The sequence below is a fragment of the Daphnia magna genome, linkage group LG2 (genome assembly GCF_020631705.1).
Source record: "Daphnia magna isolate NIES linkage group LG2, ASM2063170v1.1, whole genome shotgun sequence".
NCBI classification, from domain to species: Eukaryota; Metazoa; Arthropoda; class Branchiopoda; order Diplostraca; family Daphniidae; genus Daphnia; species Daphnia magna.
This window is the reverse complement of record NC_059183.1, coordinates 12286255-12302709: the sequence shown is the minus strand read 5'-3', so window position 1 is coordinate 12302709 and position 16455 is coordinate 12286255. Positions and strand designations below refer to the sequence as shown.

The following is a 16455-nucleotide window of genomic DNA, read 5'->3' as shown; positions in this document are numbered from 1 at the left end:
GAAAAAAAACTTTGAATAATATAAAGACACACATCACAAGAATCCCATTTTCACTCTCCCCCCCTCTTCTTTTTTTTTTTTTCCCCCCCCCCTTTTTTTTTTTTTTTTTTTTTTTTTTTTTTTTTTTTTTTAATTTTTAAAAATTTTTTTTTATTATTTTTTTTTTTTTTTTTCCCCCCCCCCCACAAAAAATTTTTTTTTTTTTTTTTTTTTTTTTTTTTTTTTTTTTAAAAAAAAAAAAAAATTTTTTTTTTTTTGTTTTGTTTAAAAAATTAGATGCAATAAATTGAGACGCCAAAAAGAAATTTTGTCGCGTTGTTTTCGAGTCCTTTCTTTTGTTGCGGTTCATTTTTCAATGTGTGCATTTGGAAGTTTAAAGAGACATTTCCTGTCTTTAAAATATCTGAAATGGAAGGTCATTGCGGATTGGAGAGATATTGTATTTCCTAATCCCGGATGGAGTGACGCCTTCCGCAAAGCTGTGACCCAGTCACAGCTCCTAGAGTCCGCCTCTTTATTTCACAACAGGGTCGCCGAACTTTTGAACCATTTTTTGTTTTTATTTTCTCTTTCTCTTGTTTGACTTCATTCAAAAAGAAGGGAAAAAAAAACGTGAAAAATGTATTTCACTTTCATTCGTGTGCGTCCAACACCTCATCCCTTAAAATATATCGGAATCAATAGGATAACTCGGGTGATGTCTGACTATCCATTTTTTTTTTCATTCAAAACTTTGTTTCGTGTTTTCTTTTAAAAATAAATAAATAGAGAGCCAGATGTGTGTAACAATTTGTGATTGGCAAACACACCTGCGTACGAGTGTGGACATCTATAACTAAGGCGATGGTAACCAAAAGGCAAATAAAAAAAGAGGGCCGGAGCGGCGCGCGCGATCTCGCAATCATCATCTTCTATTTAAAAAAATAAAAAATAAAATCAGAAGAAGAAGACGGAAAGAAACCAAAAAAATGTAGGTCAACTGGCAACGTGCTGACGTGATGGTGTTTCTCGGGTCTAGGTGAAGGTCTTGGCCTGGAGCAACAACCTGCACCTACATTTCGAGAGAGAAAGAAAAATTTCTCCCCCTCCATACCATCCCTCTCTTTTATTTTCTCATTTTCTCCAGTTATCCACTTGTTCCACCTTAGTTCTTCCCCCCATCGCTTTCCTCCCCTCTCTCTATCTTATTCACCTTGCCCCATCAAAACCCCCGCCATCTACTCTTGTACAATTCCGAAATACCTGCGCCTTTCGTTCTTCTTCAACCTGCCCAATTGTACATACACGGCAGGTCCCAAACACATCCTTCAACGTACAGCAAAAGGGCGAAGCTATCCTTATCCTCTCTTCTTCTCCTTTTCTTAACCCCGACTCTGTCATTTTGGCACCTGATCCCGCATTCTTTCTCTCCTCCCTCATCCCCTCCCTCTACCACCTGCTCTCAGATTTCCCTCAATTTCGCCCTCGACAGCGTACGATTCATCCAAAGGGAAGAAGGTACGGAATAATAGTTGTGAACACCTCATACATTCAACAAGTATAACCTCTTTCTAAACCGAAACATTATCGAAAATTTCAAAATAAAATAAATAAAAAAAACAAAAAGGGATGGAAACTGTGCTGGCGGAAGCTCGAGGCATTTACTGCATGTTGTACAGCGGTACTTGGGTGTGAGTCATTAACATTATTGGGCGAAATAAATTTGTATGGCCTTTTCAAACGCGTAATAATAAAAAAAAAACGAAAAAGCAAAGTAACCGCACGTACGCCAGATATTTGATAATAATCACAACACCTAATAATTTGACTGACGAGCCAACGGCTCCACCACACTGTTGGTCCTTTTTTTTTTTACCATAGGGTTACATTTTTTGTTGATGTTCACAGAACGTATAATGAGCTAGTCAGAAGCAGAATTTTATATAGCCAGGCGGCGGCCCACTTTTGAAACAAAACAAGGAGCCTTCTTTTCAATTGGAATTTTATTTTTTTTTTTTTTTTTTGTAACCGAAAAACCTCAAAGAGACCCTCAACTCACCCCCGTGTGCGTCTGTGTGGGTTACCATGTGACTTTTATGTGGACGAATAAATCTTTGCGATGGAAACAGCCCAAAATTGAATACATCCTGCCCTACATTTCGGCACGTCGTACAGTTTAAAATGTTAGCTCCTTAACACAGGGGTCGAAATAGCGCTCTACTCGTACCTGCACAAAACATTCAAAAAACAAAAATCGCTTCGTATATCCCACCAAAAGAAAAATGTGCCATAATTGCCAAAAATGGTATACAAGCCTATCGGACTATAATATTCAATTTTTTTTCGACTATTATTATTTTTTCCGTTGGTCGGTAAAAAGGAAAAAAAAAAAAAAATCAACAAGAAAAACACAGTTATTTTGATTGCGCTGAATCGACTCGCCGCCCGACCACACACGTCCCAGTTTACACGAGTTAAAGACGAGTATGCTCTGCTGCTTCTACTGCTGTCCTAACGTGTTGTTACGTTACAGTTAAAAGGCTACTAGAAATAGTCTACAATAACGTCTGCTGATTTTTCGCTGTTATTTTTTTCCCCGCAAGGAAAAAAAAGGAAAAAAAAAAAAAACAAACAAGTAAATAGGGCTTAGATGTATAACGATTACAGTCTCAGCTGTACTACCCCTGATTCATTAGAGCGAATATATAGGTAATCTACTCTACGCGTCTATATAGTAGTAGCCTAAGGAATTATTCCGAAAAGATTTGTCGATCACAGCATTTTTTAAATTTTTATATTGAAATAAAATAAAAAATAAAAATCTATTTTTTAGAGGGGGGGAATGGATGCGCGATTTAAGAAGGCAAGATAGTCCATTGACTATAGGAAGACGATGTATAAGTGTACAAGGTTAAATGTAAATAAATAAATAATAAGACGCCCATAAAGTCGGAAGGTGAACCGGCTCTGATGAACCCTGGGCAAAGAAAGATCAGCATCTCACCGTGAGACGGTGGATACCTTTTCACCTTTTCCCTTCTCGGCTGTATATAAATAAAAATGACGTCAGGGACAGGCGCCGGATGAGACGTGGTTTCAGGGCGAATTAACGTGACCCCGGGATCATCGCCAAAAAAGAAAACTTATTTATTTTATTTTATTTTTCATTGCTTTAGACATCTCTTTTCCTCCCTCCTGTAGTGTCTGCATGTACGCCATATTGCATTTCGTGTGTATGTGTGTGTCTTCGTTTCGAGGTCCTTCATTTCAGATGGACCATTACGACACACTTATTTCTTTGTGGCGTCTATCGCAACAGATGAAGCGCAATGGAAAAAGAGAGAAAGAGAGAGAGAGCTCAAATAGAAACTGAATGCAGATCCGGATTGACTACATATCCTTCCTATTGCGTCTTTCCCCTCACCCTACTCTAGTTCTCTTTTTTTTTTAATGTATAATTTCAGTTACGCCTTTCTTTCTCTCTTTTTTTGTCTGCCAGGAATAATGCTGCGGTCGACGCCCCCCATCTGTTCCCCTATTTTAATGACGTGATCTATGTATATATACATATATATTTTTAAATTTCCCTAATCCGTTTCTTGCTTTTAGTCCGGACAGTAAAGAGGTAGACGAGGTGAAAAATGGCCGACCAATCAACAAAAGATATATGCACTCTACTTGACAAGTGGCAGAATTTTTTTTCAGTTTCTCTAATGGATTCCATTCATAGAGTTCCGTCCTGAATGAATGGGGAAATCACTCAAATTCCTTCTTTAAAAATAGCCTCGTCTTTTGCGATGATTTCCTGTGGCAGGTGGCCGCAGACAAATCAACTTTCAACGACATTTTGTTCAATAACCTGGTCAGCATCTGCACGGGGAAAGCGAGCCAAGAAGATGCGGTATAACAAAGTTGAAAACCATAGCGCACAGCACATGCATCGGTCGCTTTAAGAAAAAAGATTCAGAGCCATAACATGAAGCAAACGCATTTACCATTTTTGGTCTACATTACTTGTATATAGGAAGCTAAAGTTACAACTCTTTCTTTTCTCTCCACAAGCAGATGTTTTCGTTTGTTCTATTCAAATAGGGCGCCATTACGCTGTCTATAGCCAACTCTGTAGTTATGCCATCATTTCGAGCAGGACATCGTTCACTTGTTATGTGGGATTCACATAACCCTGTTTCCGATAGTAAAACACGAGAAGCGAAAAATAAAAACAAAACAAAACAAAAAACAAGCCTGCCAAATTCATTTGTTCTCATTTTGGTTTCGAAAAGAAGAAAAAAATTTTCACCAAATATCGGGACAAGCGAAGCGACTTCTTTTTTTTTTGCGGTACAAATGCAAATTATCGCAGCAGCCGCAGACGAGTTTAAGATTTCCTGCGGAGAGCAGACGTGAAAAAAAAAAATGCAAAGTTAAACTCGTCTAAGCTTTGCCTTCCATTAGGTTCTCCTTTTTTATTATTAGGCCGCCATCGTGAGCCATTGTTTTCTCAACAAACGAGTCGAGAAAAAAAAAGGAAAGAAAAAAAAAGAGGGGGGGACAATAAGAAATAATAGCACCTTCTTTTTTGTTATTTTTGGGGTTTCTTTTTTTTTTTTATGATTTCGGTTATCATTTCGGCACGAGATGCGCAACAGCATCTGTTCGTCTTCTCTTTTGATACTGGTTGCTCTCGTTCCCCTGGTTAGAAATTATAAACCACCTCGTTTTCTCTTTTGCGCTCTTCATCTTAATTGACTCGGTGGACGACCTCTGAACTTTACAGTGGAATTTGAAAAGAAAAAAAAAAAAGAAAAAGAAAAAAGATCGTTTGCTCATCATCATCGACCGCGGTGAGAATTGGCGCAACGCCAAACATAAAACGAGATAAACCGACAAATGATGGACAAACATTTATGCCATCAATTCCTTTGCGCATAAGCGACCCCATTACGTCAACTGATACATGAAAGCTGGTATACAACATGTTTCTCTTCTTGTTTCTTTTTCAAACAAAAACTGGAAATCAACCCTCGTCTTGTTGATGTCCAGTTGCGTCTTATTCTTAATAGAAAATTGTCGATGCGGATGGACAGGTGGGGGTAAAGAAAGTGGCCAATGGGCGTCATACCAAGTCAACAGAGGCGCTATGTGCGACGTACTTGTTAGCCGCCGAACTAACGTTAGCAGTTAACAAGGTAGGAAAATACAGCGAAGGGCCAAGCCGATTGCTGGCCAGATCGGACGGAGGAATCAAGGCCATCGTGTATATTTACTGCCCACGTCGAACATAAGAAACCAACAGCACATACACAACAGAAAAAGCTTCCTCTTCTCTCTCTCTCCCTCCCTTTTTACTATAATGCCCAGCCAAAATGGCCGGTATTTTTTTTTTCTCTTTTCTCTCTTCTTCTTCTTCTTATCGACTTCCTGGTTCGAAGTCGGAGTCGCAGAGCCAATAGAATCTAAGTGGAGCACTGCCATCGGGCTCTGGCTCGTCGGTTTCTTATGTGCAGCCCGTTTCAACACACAGACACACAAAAGAGGGTGGGCAGGTGGGGGGGACGGCTATGTCCTATGGAGGATGGCTACTACTGCAAACAAATCCCAACATGACGTTCCAATGATCCCCGTTCTTCCCCTTTTGGCCCGGCTTTCTCTAGCTCGCAAGACGAGCCAAATGAAAAAGATACTCGACGAATTCTTGATATTATTATGACTATTATTATGATCATCTGGGATCCTTATGACTCAAGGCAATCATTCCCAGACGAGCCAAAATGAACCGTTGTTTCGACATCATTCACAATTCATTCACGCTATCAATGTATAGAGACGGGCGAAATAAGATTTAAAAAAAAATAATAACAAATCAATTCAAAAAATTAAGTTTAGCCCTATCACAAAATGCGCCAGGCCGTCAACATGGAAAATGGTACGCAACACGATTGGGCATTTCTACCGTACCATTTTAGCATCAAACCAAGAAATCGTGTGGGCTATTTTTCTTTTTTTTCATAGGAATGAGCACCAGCTCACCTGAGGATGGTTGGTGATTGCCGGTTGCTGCTGCGCTTACACCAAGTGTGTGCGTGTGTGTGTGTGTGCCCGTCCTGGTAACTCCTCCTCCACCCTCCTCCTCGGAAGAGACCGGCGGAGGGCCGGGGGTACTACTATACACACACACAGGCACATACTATGGCCAGCACCACTCTTACAGGTTGCAGAGTATAAAAACCCCGGGAAGGACAGACAACCTAGTTAGTTGTCAGTGTAGTTTCAGTGTTTACCAAGTGGAGGCTTAAGACCTCTTTTGAATAATGGCACGGTCCAAATATACTACTGTAAGTTTGAATCAATCACATTTAAAAAAACAAAACAAAAAAGAAGAATCTAATCCATTTTGAATCCTCGTCCGGTCAAGTTCAAACATTTTTGGGAAGGAAAAGATTTGAAAGGAAAAGAGCGGGTTTATTTGAAATCGTTCAAAACATTTTTTTTTTTTTTTTTTGATTCCCAAGATTTTTTTTTCTGAAATCTGTATAGGTCCTATCGTTTGTAGCGGGATTGGAAAAAAAAAAAGAAAAAGAGCAAAACTTATTATCAGTGAATTGTGTGCCATCGCTATCGAACAAAAAGTGGTTGGAATATTAAATTGCGAAACCCTTCAATTTTTAAAAATTAAATTCAAGCGCGGGGAAAGGAGTTTAAAAAAAAAAAAACTGTCCACAGTGGATATACAGTTAACTGTTTTCCCTTCCATTTAATTGTCTGTCTTCCCTTTTGTGTTTTGGGTGGGAAGATGGCGTAGAAAAAAGAAAGAAAGAACAAAACGAGTTAAAAGGTCATCGCCGGAAGAAGTTGGTTCCGTGTTCGTGTGTGTGGGTCAGGTCGTCCCCTTTTTCTTTAAAAAGAAAGATGCACTTGTTCTAACGGTACACATATCGGGCACACACACACACACACGCTATCAGGTAGGAAACACCTTGCGGTCAGTCGTGCCTTCCTCCTCGACTCTCTCGTCCCCATTCCACGCACTAACGGGTCTTCGGGATTTGTTTTTTCTCTATATTAGTTGCTCCCATGCCCACCCCAAACCACAACCGCCACACGCATCCCAAGTTTACAGGTACTCAGTCTCCTTCACTCAAGGTCGAAAATCGTTTTTTCTTTTTCTTTTTTTCGCATTCAAGTAAAATTTTCACCAAAAAATCGGTAAAAGATGAGCGTCCATTTCTAGTGAGAATTCGAAAAATCGTCAATGGCACCAAATTTGAATTTTCTCATCTTTCGAATCGAATTTCGTAGAAAAGAAAACGAGAAAAATGAAAATTGAGGCCATTTAAAGAAAAGTTCACGCTTCATCACCCAGAAAGAGTGGGTGGTGCTATTTCCCTGAGGGCAAGTCCTACTTCTCATTTTTCTCTCCTCATCAGCCTTTTTTTTATTATTCAAATTTTAAAATCTTTAAAGAAAAAGAAAAGAGGGAAACACACACACACACACACGCCTAATATAATATCGGAGGAATGAGCCGGCTTGGCTGAGGTAACTAGGTCAGCAGGTTGAAAGCCCGCGTCGGTCTTCTTCCTCTTTTCTCCGGGACCTGTGCCATAGGGGGCTTCTATTCCACCTGTTGCTCCTCCTTGTCCCTCTTTCTCCCTTTAGCCACTACAACTCGCCTCATCCTGGCCATGGAGTCAGGTAGCCTTGACCTTCTCCTATCTGACTGCTTGCAACAGAACATCAACTATGTCCAGACACACACACACACACACACACACAAACGAAAAAGAAAAACATTCCGCATAGGCTCAAAACTGCCCAAGTTTTTTAATCTCCACGGTTTGCGGTGTGCGTATGTGTCTATGGCATCGAGCCAATTCGGTCAACGACGAGCTTGAGGCCACCTTTCCGGAAGTGGTTGTTTGTTCCCTCAACCGGTTCTTTTTACAAAAAGTCCCTCCATCCTTCTTTCTCTCGAGCAACAAACGAACGCCACAATTTGAAAATGAATTTTTTTTTTCTTTCGATAATGATATAACAGGATCATGAAATCGTTTGCCCATAATGAATTGATTAATGAATGTTTCATTTATAATTTTTTTCTTTTTTCTCCTTTCATTTCGTTAACAGGTTTTATGGTTTTTATCGTTAGCGATAGCCCTTCATCTAGCATGCGCAGATAAAGGAGGCGGAGGAGGCGGATACGGCCAAGATTCCTATTCGGCTCCGCCCAGTTCTGGCTATGGAGCACCCGCTAAAGCATCCAAAGCCAAGGGATACGCAGCACCAAAAGCACCAAAGGCCCCCAAGGCCCCCAAGGCTCCTAAAGCTCCCAAAGCCCCTGCTCCAGTGAAATATGCCGGACCTATTGTTTACACAGCTGAGAAGCCACCAGTCATCTACTTTCCTCCTCCACCTCTTCCGCAAAAGCCGAAGGTGAGCCCTTTCCCAAAATCACTTTCAAATGGAAAACAAAATGTCATTCATCCGAGGTTGAAACGGACATTTAAAAAAAAAGAAAATGCATTCAATTGTTTTTGTTTTGTAATTACAGAAGGAGAAATCAAAGGGAAAGGGATACGGATATGGAGCTCCCGAGCCTGAATACAAACAGCCCAAGGCTGAACATCCCATCAAATACGTCCCACTTCCTCATCACGACCTTCCCGTCTTGATCTACCAGTCCGATAGCCAGCCGCCTATTCACGTTGTCCACCCGCCTGCGGGAGATTACGCCCCGGCTCCGGCCCCGCAATATCAGTCATCGTACGAACAACAAGCCCCAGCTTATGATGCAGGATCGGCTTACGCTGCATCAGCTCCGGCTCCTTACTCTCCCCCACCACCACCGACTTACGACGCGGCTCCTCCCGCATACGAAGCCGCTCCAGCACCGGCCTATCCCCAACCGCAACCGTACGAAGCCGCTCCGGCTTATCCTCAGCCGCAACCTTACGAAGCTGCTCCGGCTTATCCTCAGCCGCAACCTTACGAAGCTGCTCCGGCTTATCCTCAGCCGCAACCTTACGAAGCTGCTCCGGCTCCAACTTACGATGCCGCTCCCCCAGCACCCGTTTACGACGCAGCCCCCGTTCCGGCTTACCCGCAACCCCAGCCGCAGTCGTACGAGACTGCTCCTTCGGCGTCTGCTTACGCACCACAACAACAATCTTACGATGTGGCTCCAGCACCGGCTTACCCGCAACCCCAGCCGTACGAAACTGCGCCGTCAGCTTCAGCTTACGCTCCCCAACAACAGTCGTACGATGTGCCTGCTGCTCCTGCTTACGAAGCCGCACCTGCTCCTTACACTCCTCCTCAGCAGTATTACGATGCTGCTCCTGCTCCGGCTTACGCCCCACAACCGGCTCAGTATGAACCTGCGCCTGCCCCCGCTTACGAAGCAGCTTCTTCTGGACAGGCTTACGCCACGGCTCCTGCTTACGAACAACCGGCTCCCTCGTACGAACAAGCTCCTCCGGCTTACGCTCCCCCAGCTTACGAACAGCCGGCTCCAGCTTACGATCAGCCCGCCCCATCTTACGAGCAAGCTCCACCATCGTACGCACCACCCGCCCCATCTTACGAGCAAGCTCCACCATCGTACGCACCGCCCGCCCCTGCTTACGACCAACCAGCTCCTTCTTACGATCAGCCCGCTCCCGCTTACGATCAGGCTCCCGCTTATCCCGTTGCTTCGACTGAGCCACTTTACTTAAGCGCCCCTCCGGCTCCAGCTCCAGTTTACGTCAACCAACCCGATCCTTATTATGCCGCTCCCGCACCATCATACGGAGCTCCCAAGAAGCCAAAGGCTCCCAAGGCTTCTTACGGTGCACCAAAGCTGCCTAAGATTTCCTTGCCCAAGATCAAGAGCAAGGGTTACGGCGCTCCCAAGAAACCCAAGGCATCTTACGGCGCCCCTAAGGCTCCCAAGGCACCCAAGGCACCCAAAGCTAAAGGATACGCTGCTCCTAAAGCCCCTAAGGCACCCAAAGCAAAGGGATATTCAGCCCCCAAGGCACCCAAGGAGAAGGCACCTAAAGCACCTGAAGCTCCACACATCGTTTACGCAGGACACCCGCCCATCCACGTCTACCAGCAGCCCGAAGCTTACATCACTCCCGAACAACCTAAAAAGGCACCCAAGGCTCCTAAAGCTCCCAAAGCTAAGGGATACTCGGCACCCAAGGCCCCTAAAGCACCCAAAGCCTCATACGGCGCACCCAAAGCCCCAAAAGGCACCAAAAGCACCTAAAGCTAAAGGTTACGGAGCACCAAAGGCCCCCAAGGCATCTTACGGATCTCCCAAAGCACCTAAAGCACCTAAAGGACAGTACGGAAAGGCCCCCAAAGCACCTAAAAGCAAAGGAAACACTTACGAGCAACCCAAAGCCAAGGGAGTGTACGTACCAGCCCCCAAAGCCTACCATAAGCCACCCATCATCATCTACCAGGGTGTCCGTCCACCAGTGCACGTTTACCAGGCCCCCGTTGCCGAATACGCCCCGGCTCCCAGCTACGGATCTGCCCCACCTTCTTACGATGCCGGTTACTCTGTCCAAGAGCCAGCTTACGATAGCGGAGCCGGTTACGCACCTCAGCCACCAGCTTACGACGCCGGAGCCAGTTACGCTCCTCAAGCGCCAGCTTACGACGCCGGCTATGCCCCTCAAGCCCCAGCTTATGATGCTGCAGCCAGTTACGCTCCTCAAGCGCCCAGCTTACGATGCTGGAGCCAGTTACGCTCCTCAAGCACCAGCTTACGATGCTGGAGCTAGTTACGCTCCTCAAGCACCAGCTTACGACGCTGGAGCCGGTTACGCTTCTCAGGAGCAATCGTATGCACCTCAAGAACAATCGTATGCTCCTCAAGAACAATCGTACGCTCCACAAGAACAATCGTACGCACCCCAAGAGCCATCTTACGGCGGAGCAGCAGACTACGCTCAGCCAGCACCGTCCTACACTGACGCTGGTTCTCAACCCGATTATTCCCAACAGCAGCCCCAAGCTTACGATGCCGGTGCAAGCTACTCTGTAGCTCCTGCCGCTCCCTCATACGATCAACAGCCACAGCAAGAACAAGCTCCCGCTTACGACGCTGGAGCTGCTGCGCCAGCCGCTGGCGGTTACGCAGTCAAGAGCGACGAATGGACGCCGGTGAGCGGAGGTTCGGCTCCTGGTTTCGCTGTGCCCGGCGCAGCCAATTACTTCCCCGTTTACAATCGGGGTCAAGTTTACGGGCTGAGAAACGCTAAATCATCAGACGAACAGCAAAAGCAAGTGGAAGCTGATGGAGAGAGTCCAGTCGAACTGACAGTCGGATCGGCGCTAACGATCGATAGCCAGGACGAAGAGTAAAATAGAAGGAGAGTTTTAAAAAAAAAAGGGTTATTTTTCACCGTTCCCTGTTCCATGCGGATGGAACAGATTTTCACTTTCTAAACAAAAATTTCCACCTCTCTCTATACCGTCTTTTATTTTATCATTTTAACAACAAAAATTACCCTGCTGATGATGAGACTGTTGTCCCAGCCGAGTCCTCCCTAGTTCCCCCCCCCCCATCCCACTCTATCTATTGTAACCTTGTTTTATTTATTCTTTTTCCCCAATCCCGGACTCTCCCCCTCAAATCACGAGACGCTCCGATTCTAGGTGTGTCGGAGTCAAACGTTGCCAACACGTCAGACGACACAGAGTAAAAGAGAAACAAAAAAAAAACAAAAAACCAACGCTCATACTACAAAGACGATAATTATTATATCTAATTTACATCTGACGAAAAAAGAAAGAAAAAAAAAACAACGACCATCTCTTTGACATGAAACTTTAAAATTTTAAAAATTCATCAAATACAAAAAACTACAAAAATGACAGAAGCTCAACGAAGCAAATTTTTTTTTCTCGACTTTTTTTTTTTTTTACGGATTTGACGAGACGGGACTGAAAGACGGATTTTGTTTTTGTTGAAAAAAAAAAAATGAAGAAAAAGAATGACAGGATGAAGATGACATCCAGCTGGTCTGTGGTAGACTCTGATTCTCTGAATTGTAATCGCTTTTGTTATGACACATTGACGCTCTCACCCCGGACTTGTTTTATTTATACGAAAGGAAAAGTATGAGGACATCAAACTTCTGCGCTTTGTCTTGCAATTTTTTGTCATCACGTCAAGATGCGGAAAAGAAAAAAAATCAAAACCAAGAACTTAAAAACTTTGCCAACGTTGACTTACGCCACCCTAGGATCTTGAGACTTGACTCTAGTTCGCTGTAAATAGCACCCGACTTTTGACGATGCCCAACCCACAATCCTCTCCCTTCCATCTTTCCTTCAACTTTTTCACACACTTTCGACATGTTTTTTTCTTTTGTCCAAAAAAAAAAAAAGAAAAAAAGGAAGTTGTTTCTTCGTGTTACCAAGAAATTTTCTTTTCTTTTTTTTTTTTTTTTGATCGGATCATTTCTCCAGACAGCGCCTTACGCTTCTTGGTCATTCAGCATTCGGATATTTTATACTGTAGCAACGTCAGCGAGTGCAGTTAATGTTAATCTATTAACGTGTGTGTGTGTGTTGCCTTGCAGTTGACGGATCGCCTATTCTTTCTTGATCGAAGTTTTTTTGTTTCCCCTTCGTTTGTTGTTGCTTGTATTATCGGTCGGGATTTTCACAACAAGAATACTGTCTCTCGCAGAATGACCAGTGTGCAAGGCCATATCTGGTGCCGTGCTCAACTATTGTTATCAAAGATATGTGGCATTTTCAAATACCTTCTCCATCCCTTATCCCGCATTTTTTTCCCCCCCTCCCAATTGGTTTTGCAAAGATTAGCTCTTTAGTGTAATGTAAGGTATGGCCTGTGGCCATTTATTTTCTCCCCAAATGTCCGACCAATCTGGTTATCCCCCTCCATTAATTTATGCATTATCTTCTAACAGGAATACACTACATAAAATAAGAGCGGCACGTAGTCGTTTTTAATTCAAAAAGGTGCGCTCGATTTAAAAAAAAAAAAATGGATTCCCATCCGAAAAACCGAAATCGTCATCATCCCACGAAAATCAACGCAAAAACTGTATTGTTTTCTGGGTAACAAAGAGGGGGAAAAAACGTTCGCTGGTAGAGGTACGCAACAAAATCCGCTAGTCGTTTGTTCATTGAAGAACATGACAGCAGGAAAAAAAAAAAAAAAACGAGAAAAAGAAGTTCGAAAAAGAAACAAATGATAGCAATAAATTTTCGTTTGTTGGCAGTGCCAAGTACCTCTTGTCGGAAAAAAACAAATATCGCCTAATCATTTTGTCGCTCCTATGTCAAGGAGGATTTAAAAATAGCAACACGCAAGCAAATAAAACGAAATTTTACTTACTGCGAGGTTTTTTGGAGGGTTGAGCTGAGGCCGTATTGGCGGAGACTAGACGAGCTGTCATTGACAAACGTTTGCGTGCGTAAGTCTTACTGACCGGTACGAACGGCTTGCTCGCAGACGATTCATTGGCGTCGTAATCTGACAGTTCCCCGGGGTCAACCTTTGCAGGTGTAGTTTTAGCTGAAGCTGAATTCTGTTTGCAAATAAAGAAAGATTTTATAATATTTGAATGACTTTTTCTTAAAATGCAACCAGGCCCTATACCTGTGTTGGTGAACTTTGGGGGCCAGGAAACGATGAAGACGGCGTGAGAAATAACTGAAAGGTTCAATATACTCTTTTTTAAATGGTTCATTCTTGGTAGATGTTGTTATTTTCAATTAATTACAGAAAAAGAGAGTTGTACCTTACGACGTTCACGAAGTAATGTAATTCTCATCGGTTTTTTTAGTTCCCCTTTGCCCATTGCTACCGCTACTGCTAGGAGACTTATGATAAATCCATATTTTAGTGATAAAAAAGGAAAAGAATCTTTAGAAGTCATAAGAAAAGTGAAAGAAAACTAACCTCGTGTTCTAACTGGATAGGGATGCTTCGATTGGCAGCAATCGCAGCGCGCCGAGGTCGAGTCTAAATGTTATGATTGTAATAATCCGTAGTTGAAAATGATAAAACGGAAATCCTTGTACAAGAAATATACCTTTCGAGTAGCGGTAGGAGGAGATTCCTCAATAACTGTCACCGATTCATGTCCTTCGGAGTTTTGTTTACTGTCACGTTTGTCGACATCTGTAATCTGAGCAAAAGGAACGTTAAAAAGGAATTAAAAATAACGGTTTAATTATAACAAGCTCCTACGATGGCCGTTTTAACTATCACCATTTATTTGGTGATTAACGTATTTACTGTACAAGCTGCTAATAAAATCAAACCATCGCCGAATTTCGTTAAATCTTTACCTTAGTCGAATTGTTTACGGTATCTCTGGAACGATTTGTGGGGCTGTGCTTGCTTAAAGGACTCCCACAGATAGCCTTATTTTTATGAGGCTCTTTGCCTATCTCTGATTGCTGATGGTGGTCGCTTAACGGACGCCCCTGAAATTTTTCGTTTGTCTTAGTAACAATTAACGGTGGTGGTGGAGCTTCTTTCTTCGGGCTATTTGAATTCTTATCGTCCAACAGCCTCTTATTTAGTTCCACCGCGACCTGACCCAGAAGTTCAAAGTGCATTAAATACCGTTTCTTACGATGTGGTAGGGCACGATGAAATTATATCTACTTGAGATGTTGTATACCTTGAGGCATTTATGTTTCCTCTCGTCCGTCAACTTTGTGGACTTCTGAGGACTTGTGGAGATGGCGGCCAGGCGCGACTTGCAATTCTCATGGGAAGCTTTTTCGAAGTCTAGCTGATGCCGCAGTTTTTCCAGATCTCGATTGAATTTTTCTCGGGACTCTTTCAACTGATGGCGCATTGATCCCAGTTGAGATTCTAGATTTGTTTTTTCTACTGCCAGATCTCTGATTTTTTCGTTCGACTTTAAATGAAATACTAGGATTAGCAACCACTACAAACATTTAGTCAAGAAAACAAGCACTGCGTCTTACCAGGATTAGTTCGGTATCTAATGTACTTATGCGTTGGTGGAGATCCGATAGCTGCTGACCTGAAGTTATTAGCGAACTCTTTAGGGCTGAGTTTCGAGCGCAGAATTTCTCGTTTGACGATTTCCAGTTTGTAGCGGTTTCTGTGAGTGTTTTGACTTTTTCCGCAAGCTGCTCTTTTTCTGCAATCAACACTCCAACTGTATTTTCACATTTGTATTGTGCAGTTTGCAAATGATGATGAAGCGATTCCAGTTTAGTTTCTAATTCTACTTTATCATTTTGCAGATCTCGGACTTTTCCATTTGCCTTTAAGAGTAAGAAATCTTTCGGATTAGGATCGAATACGTCAAAAGTGATGGTATCTCAACTTACCAATGTTAGTTCAGCTTCTACTGAGCGGACACGTTCCTCAAGATCCACGATTTGTTGATCCAAGGATGTTTTCATTTCTTCTAGAGCAGTGTTTCGGTTGTGAAGTTGTTTGTGAATCGCTTCTGAAGCTAGCGAATTTTCTCTGGCCATTTCGATTTGTTTTTCAAGTTCAAGTTTTTCAGCTGAAGCCAATTGGATCGCGTTTTCTAGCTAGAAGTTTCGTGTTATGCCTTTATTTCATGCATCAACAGAATTATTTTTTTTATATTCGTAAATATTTACCAATGACTTTTCGGTCGCTGCCTTCTCGAGCGCCTCAGCTGACGCAGCAAGTCGGGAGTTTGCAGTTGCCAGACGATTCTGGACTTCTGTAGAAGAAATTGTTTCCAACTCAAGGAACTTCTCAAAAGAAATATTAAAATCCTTTAAATCTTCGTCAACATTTTCGGCCTTTTTTGAGATGATTTCAAAATTCTGATTCAATGTTTTCATTTCAACTGTGAGTTCTTTGGCATTTAGCGCAGCCTAAAAAAATAATAATAATAAAATACAATTATTTTCGTTAACGATGATTTTGTGGTGAAACTGTGGTTTGCATTCAATTTACTTCTAAGTATTCAGCAAACATCAATTGGCATTTTTGATGAGTTGTTTTTATAAAGTCTTCATAAACACCCAAAGTCTGATTTAGAGAGACATCGTATGCTGCAACAGTATCAACTTTTTTCTCCAGGGCAGTTATTTTCATTTTCAAGTGCTTGATAGTTTCTTCGTTCTCCAATTTATCTTTTTTGTGATGGGCTACATCAGATTGAAGCTACAATAGAAACGCGCTTTTAAAAATGCATTACAAAGGCGTTTCTAAATTATACCAGCATTACTTTGGTTCGTTCAAGCATAACTTGATTGCAAATGTCTTCTGTGGTGCGGAGCTTAAAGAGAGTTTCCGTCAAATTTCGCGTTGTATCACGTTGCAATTCCTGCTGAGAATCCAGTTCCTTACGATATTTACTCAGGTCTGCCTGAAGGCTTTCTTCTGACAAAGCTGATTTCATTCGGATATCGTCAAGCAGTGCTTGGATCTCATGGTTTCTGTTAGAATGCTCTTGAATTTCAGCCCTAAGC

General features: G+C 42.6%; 2 protein-coding genes across 16 annotated transcripts in view; one reads left to right on the top strand and one right to left on the bottom strand.

The window, feature by feature from the left end:
* LOC116917216 (myosin heavy chain, cardiac muscle isoform) overlaps positions 1-16455 on the bottom strand; it is a 28164-nt gene that overhangs the window by 11503 nt on the left and 206 nt on the right. For 14 of the 15 annotated variants that reach the window (XM_045168738.1, XM_045168745.1, XM_045168743.1 and 11 more), the window contains exons 2-13: positions 16212-16454; positions 15938-16147; positions 15613-15855; positions 15331-15540; positions 14959-15264; positions 14646-14888; positions 14308-14556; positions 14049-14144; positions 13916-13978; positions 13755-13836; positions 13613-13666; positions 13349-13541 (exon numbers count right to left, since the gene is read on the bottom strand). In XM_045168738.1, coding sequence (XP_045024673.1) covers positions 13765-13836; positions 13916-13978; positions 14049-14144; positions 14308-14556; positions 14646-14888; positions 14959-15264; positions 15331-15540; positions 15613-15855; positions 15938-16147; positions 16212-16385 — 1866 coding nt within the window. In that variant the 5' untranslated portion in view covers positions 16386-16454 and the 3' untranslated portion in view covers positions 13349-13541; positions 13613-13666; positions 13755-13764. Of the gene's footprint in view, positions 1-12397; positions 13288-13348; positions 13542-13612; positions 13667-13754; positions 13837-13915; positions 13979-14048; positions 14145-14307; positions 14557-14645; positions 14889-14958; positions 15265-15330; positions 15541-15612; positions 15856-15937; positions 16148-16211; position 16455 lie in introns of those variants that run through there. The other variant, XM_045168751.1, reaches the window with a different exon arrangement.
* LOC116917325 (extensin-2) lies at positions 6158-12939 on the top strand. Its single transcript, XM_045168755.1, is given in 5 exon segments — positions 6158-6314; positions 8107-8412; positions 8531-10213; positions 10215-10605; positions 10700-12939. Coding segments are annotated over 5 exon segments (3045 nt in total). The 5' UTR covers positions 6158-6290; the 3' UTR covers positions 11341-12939.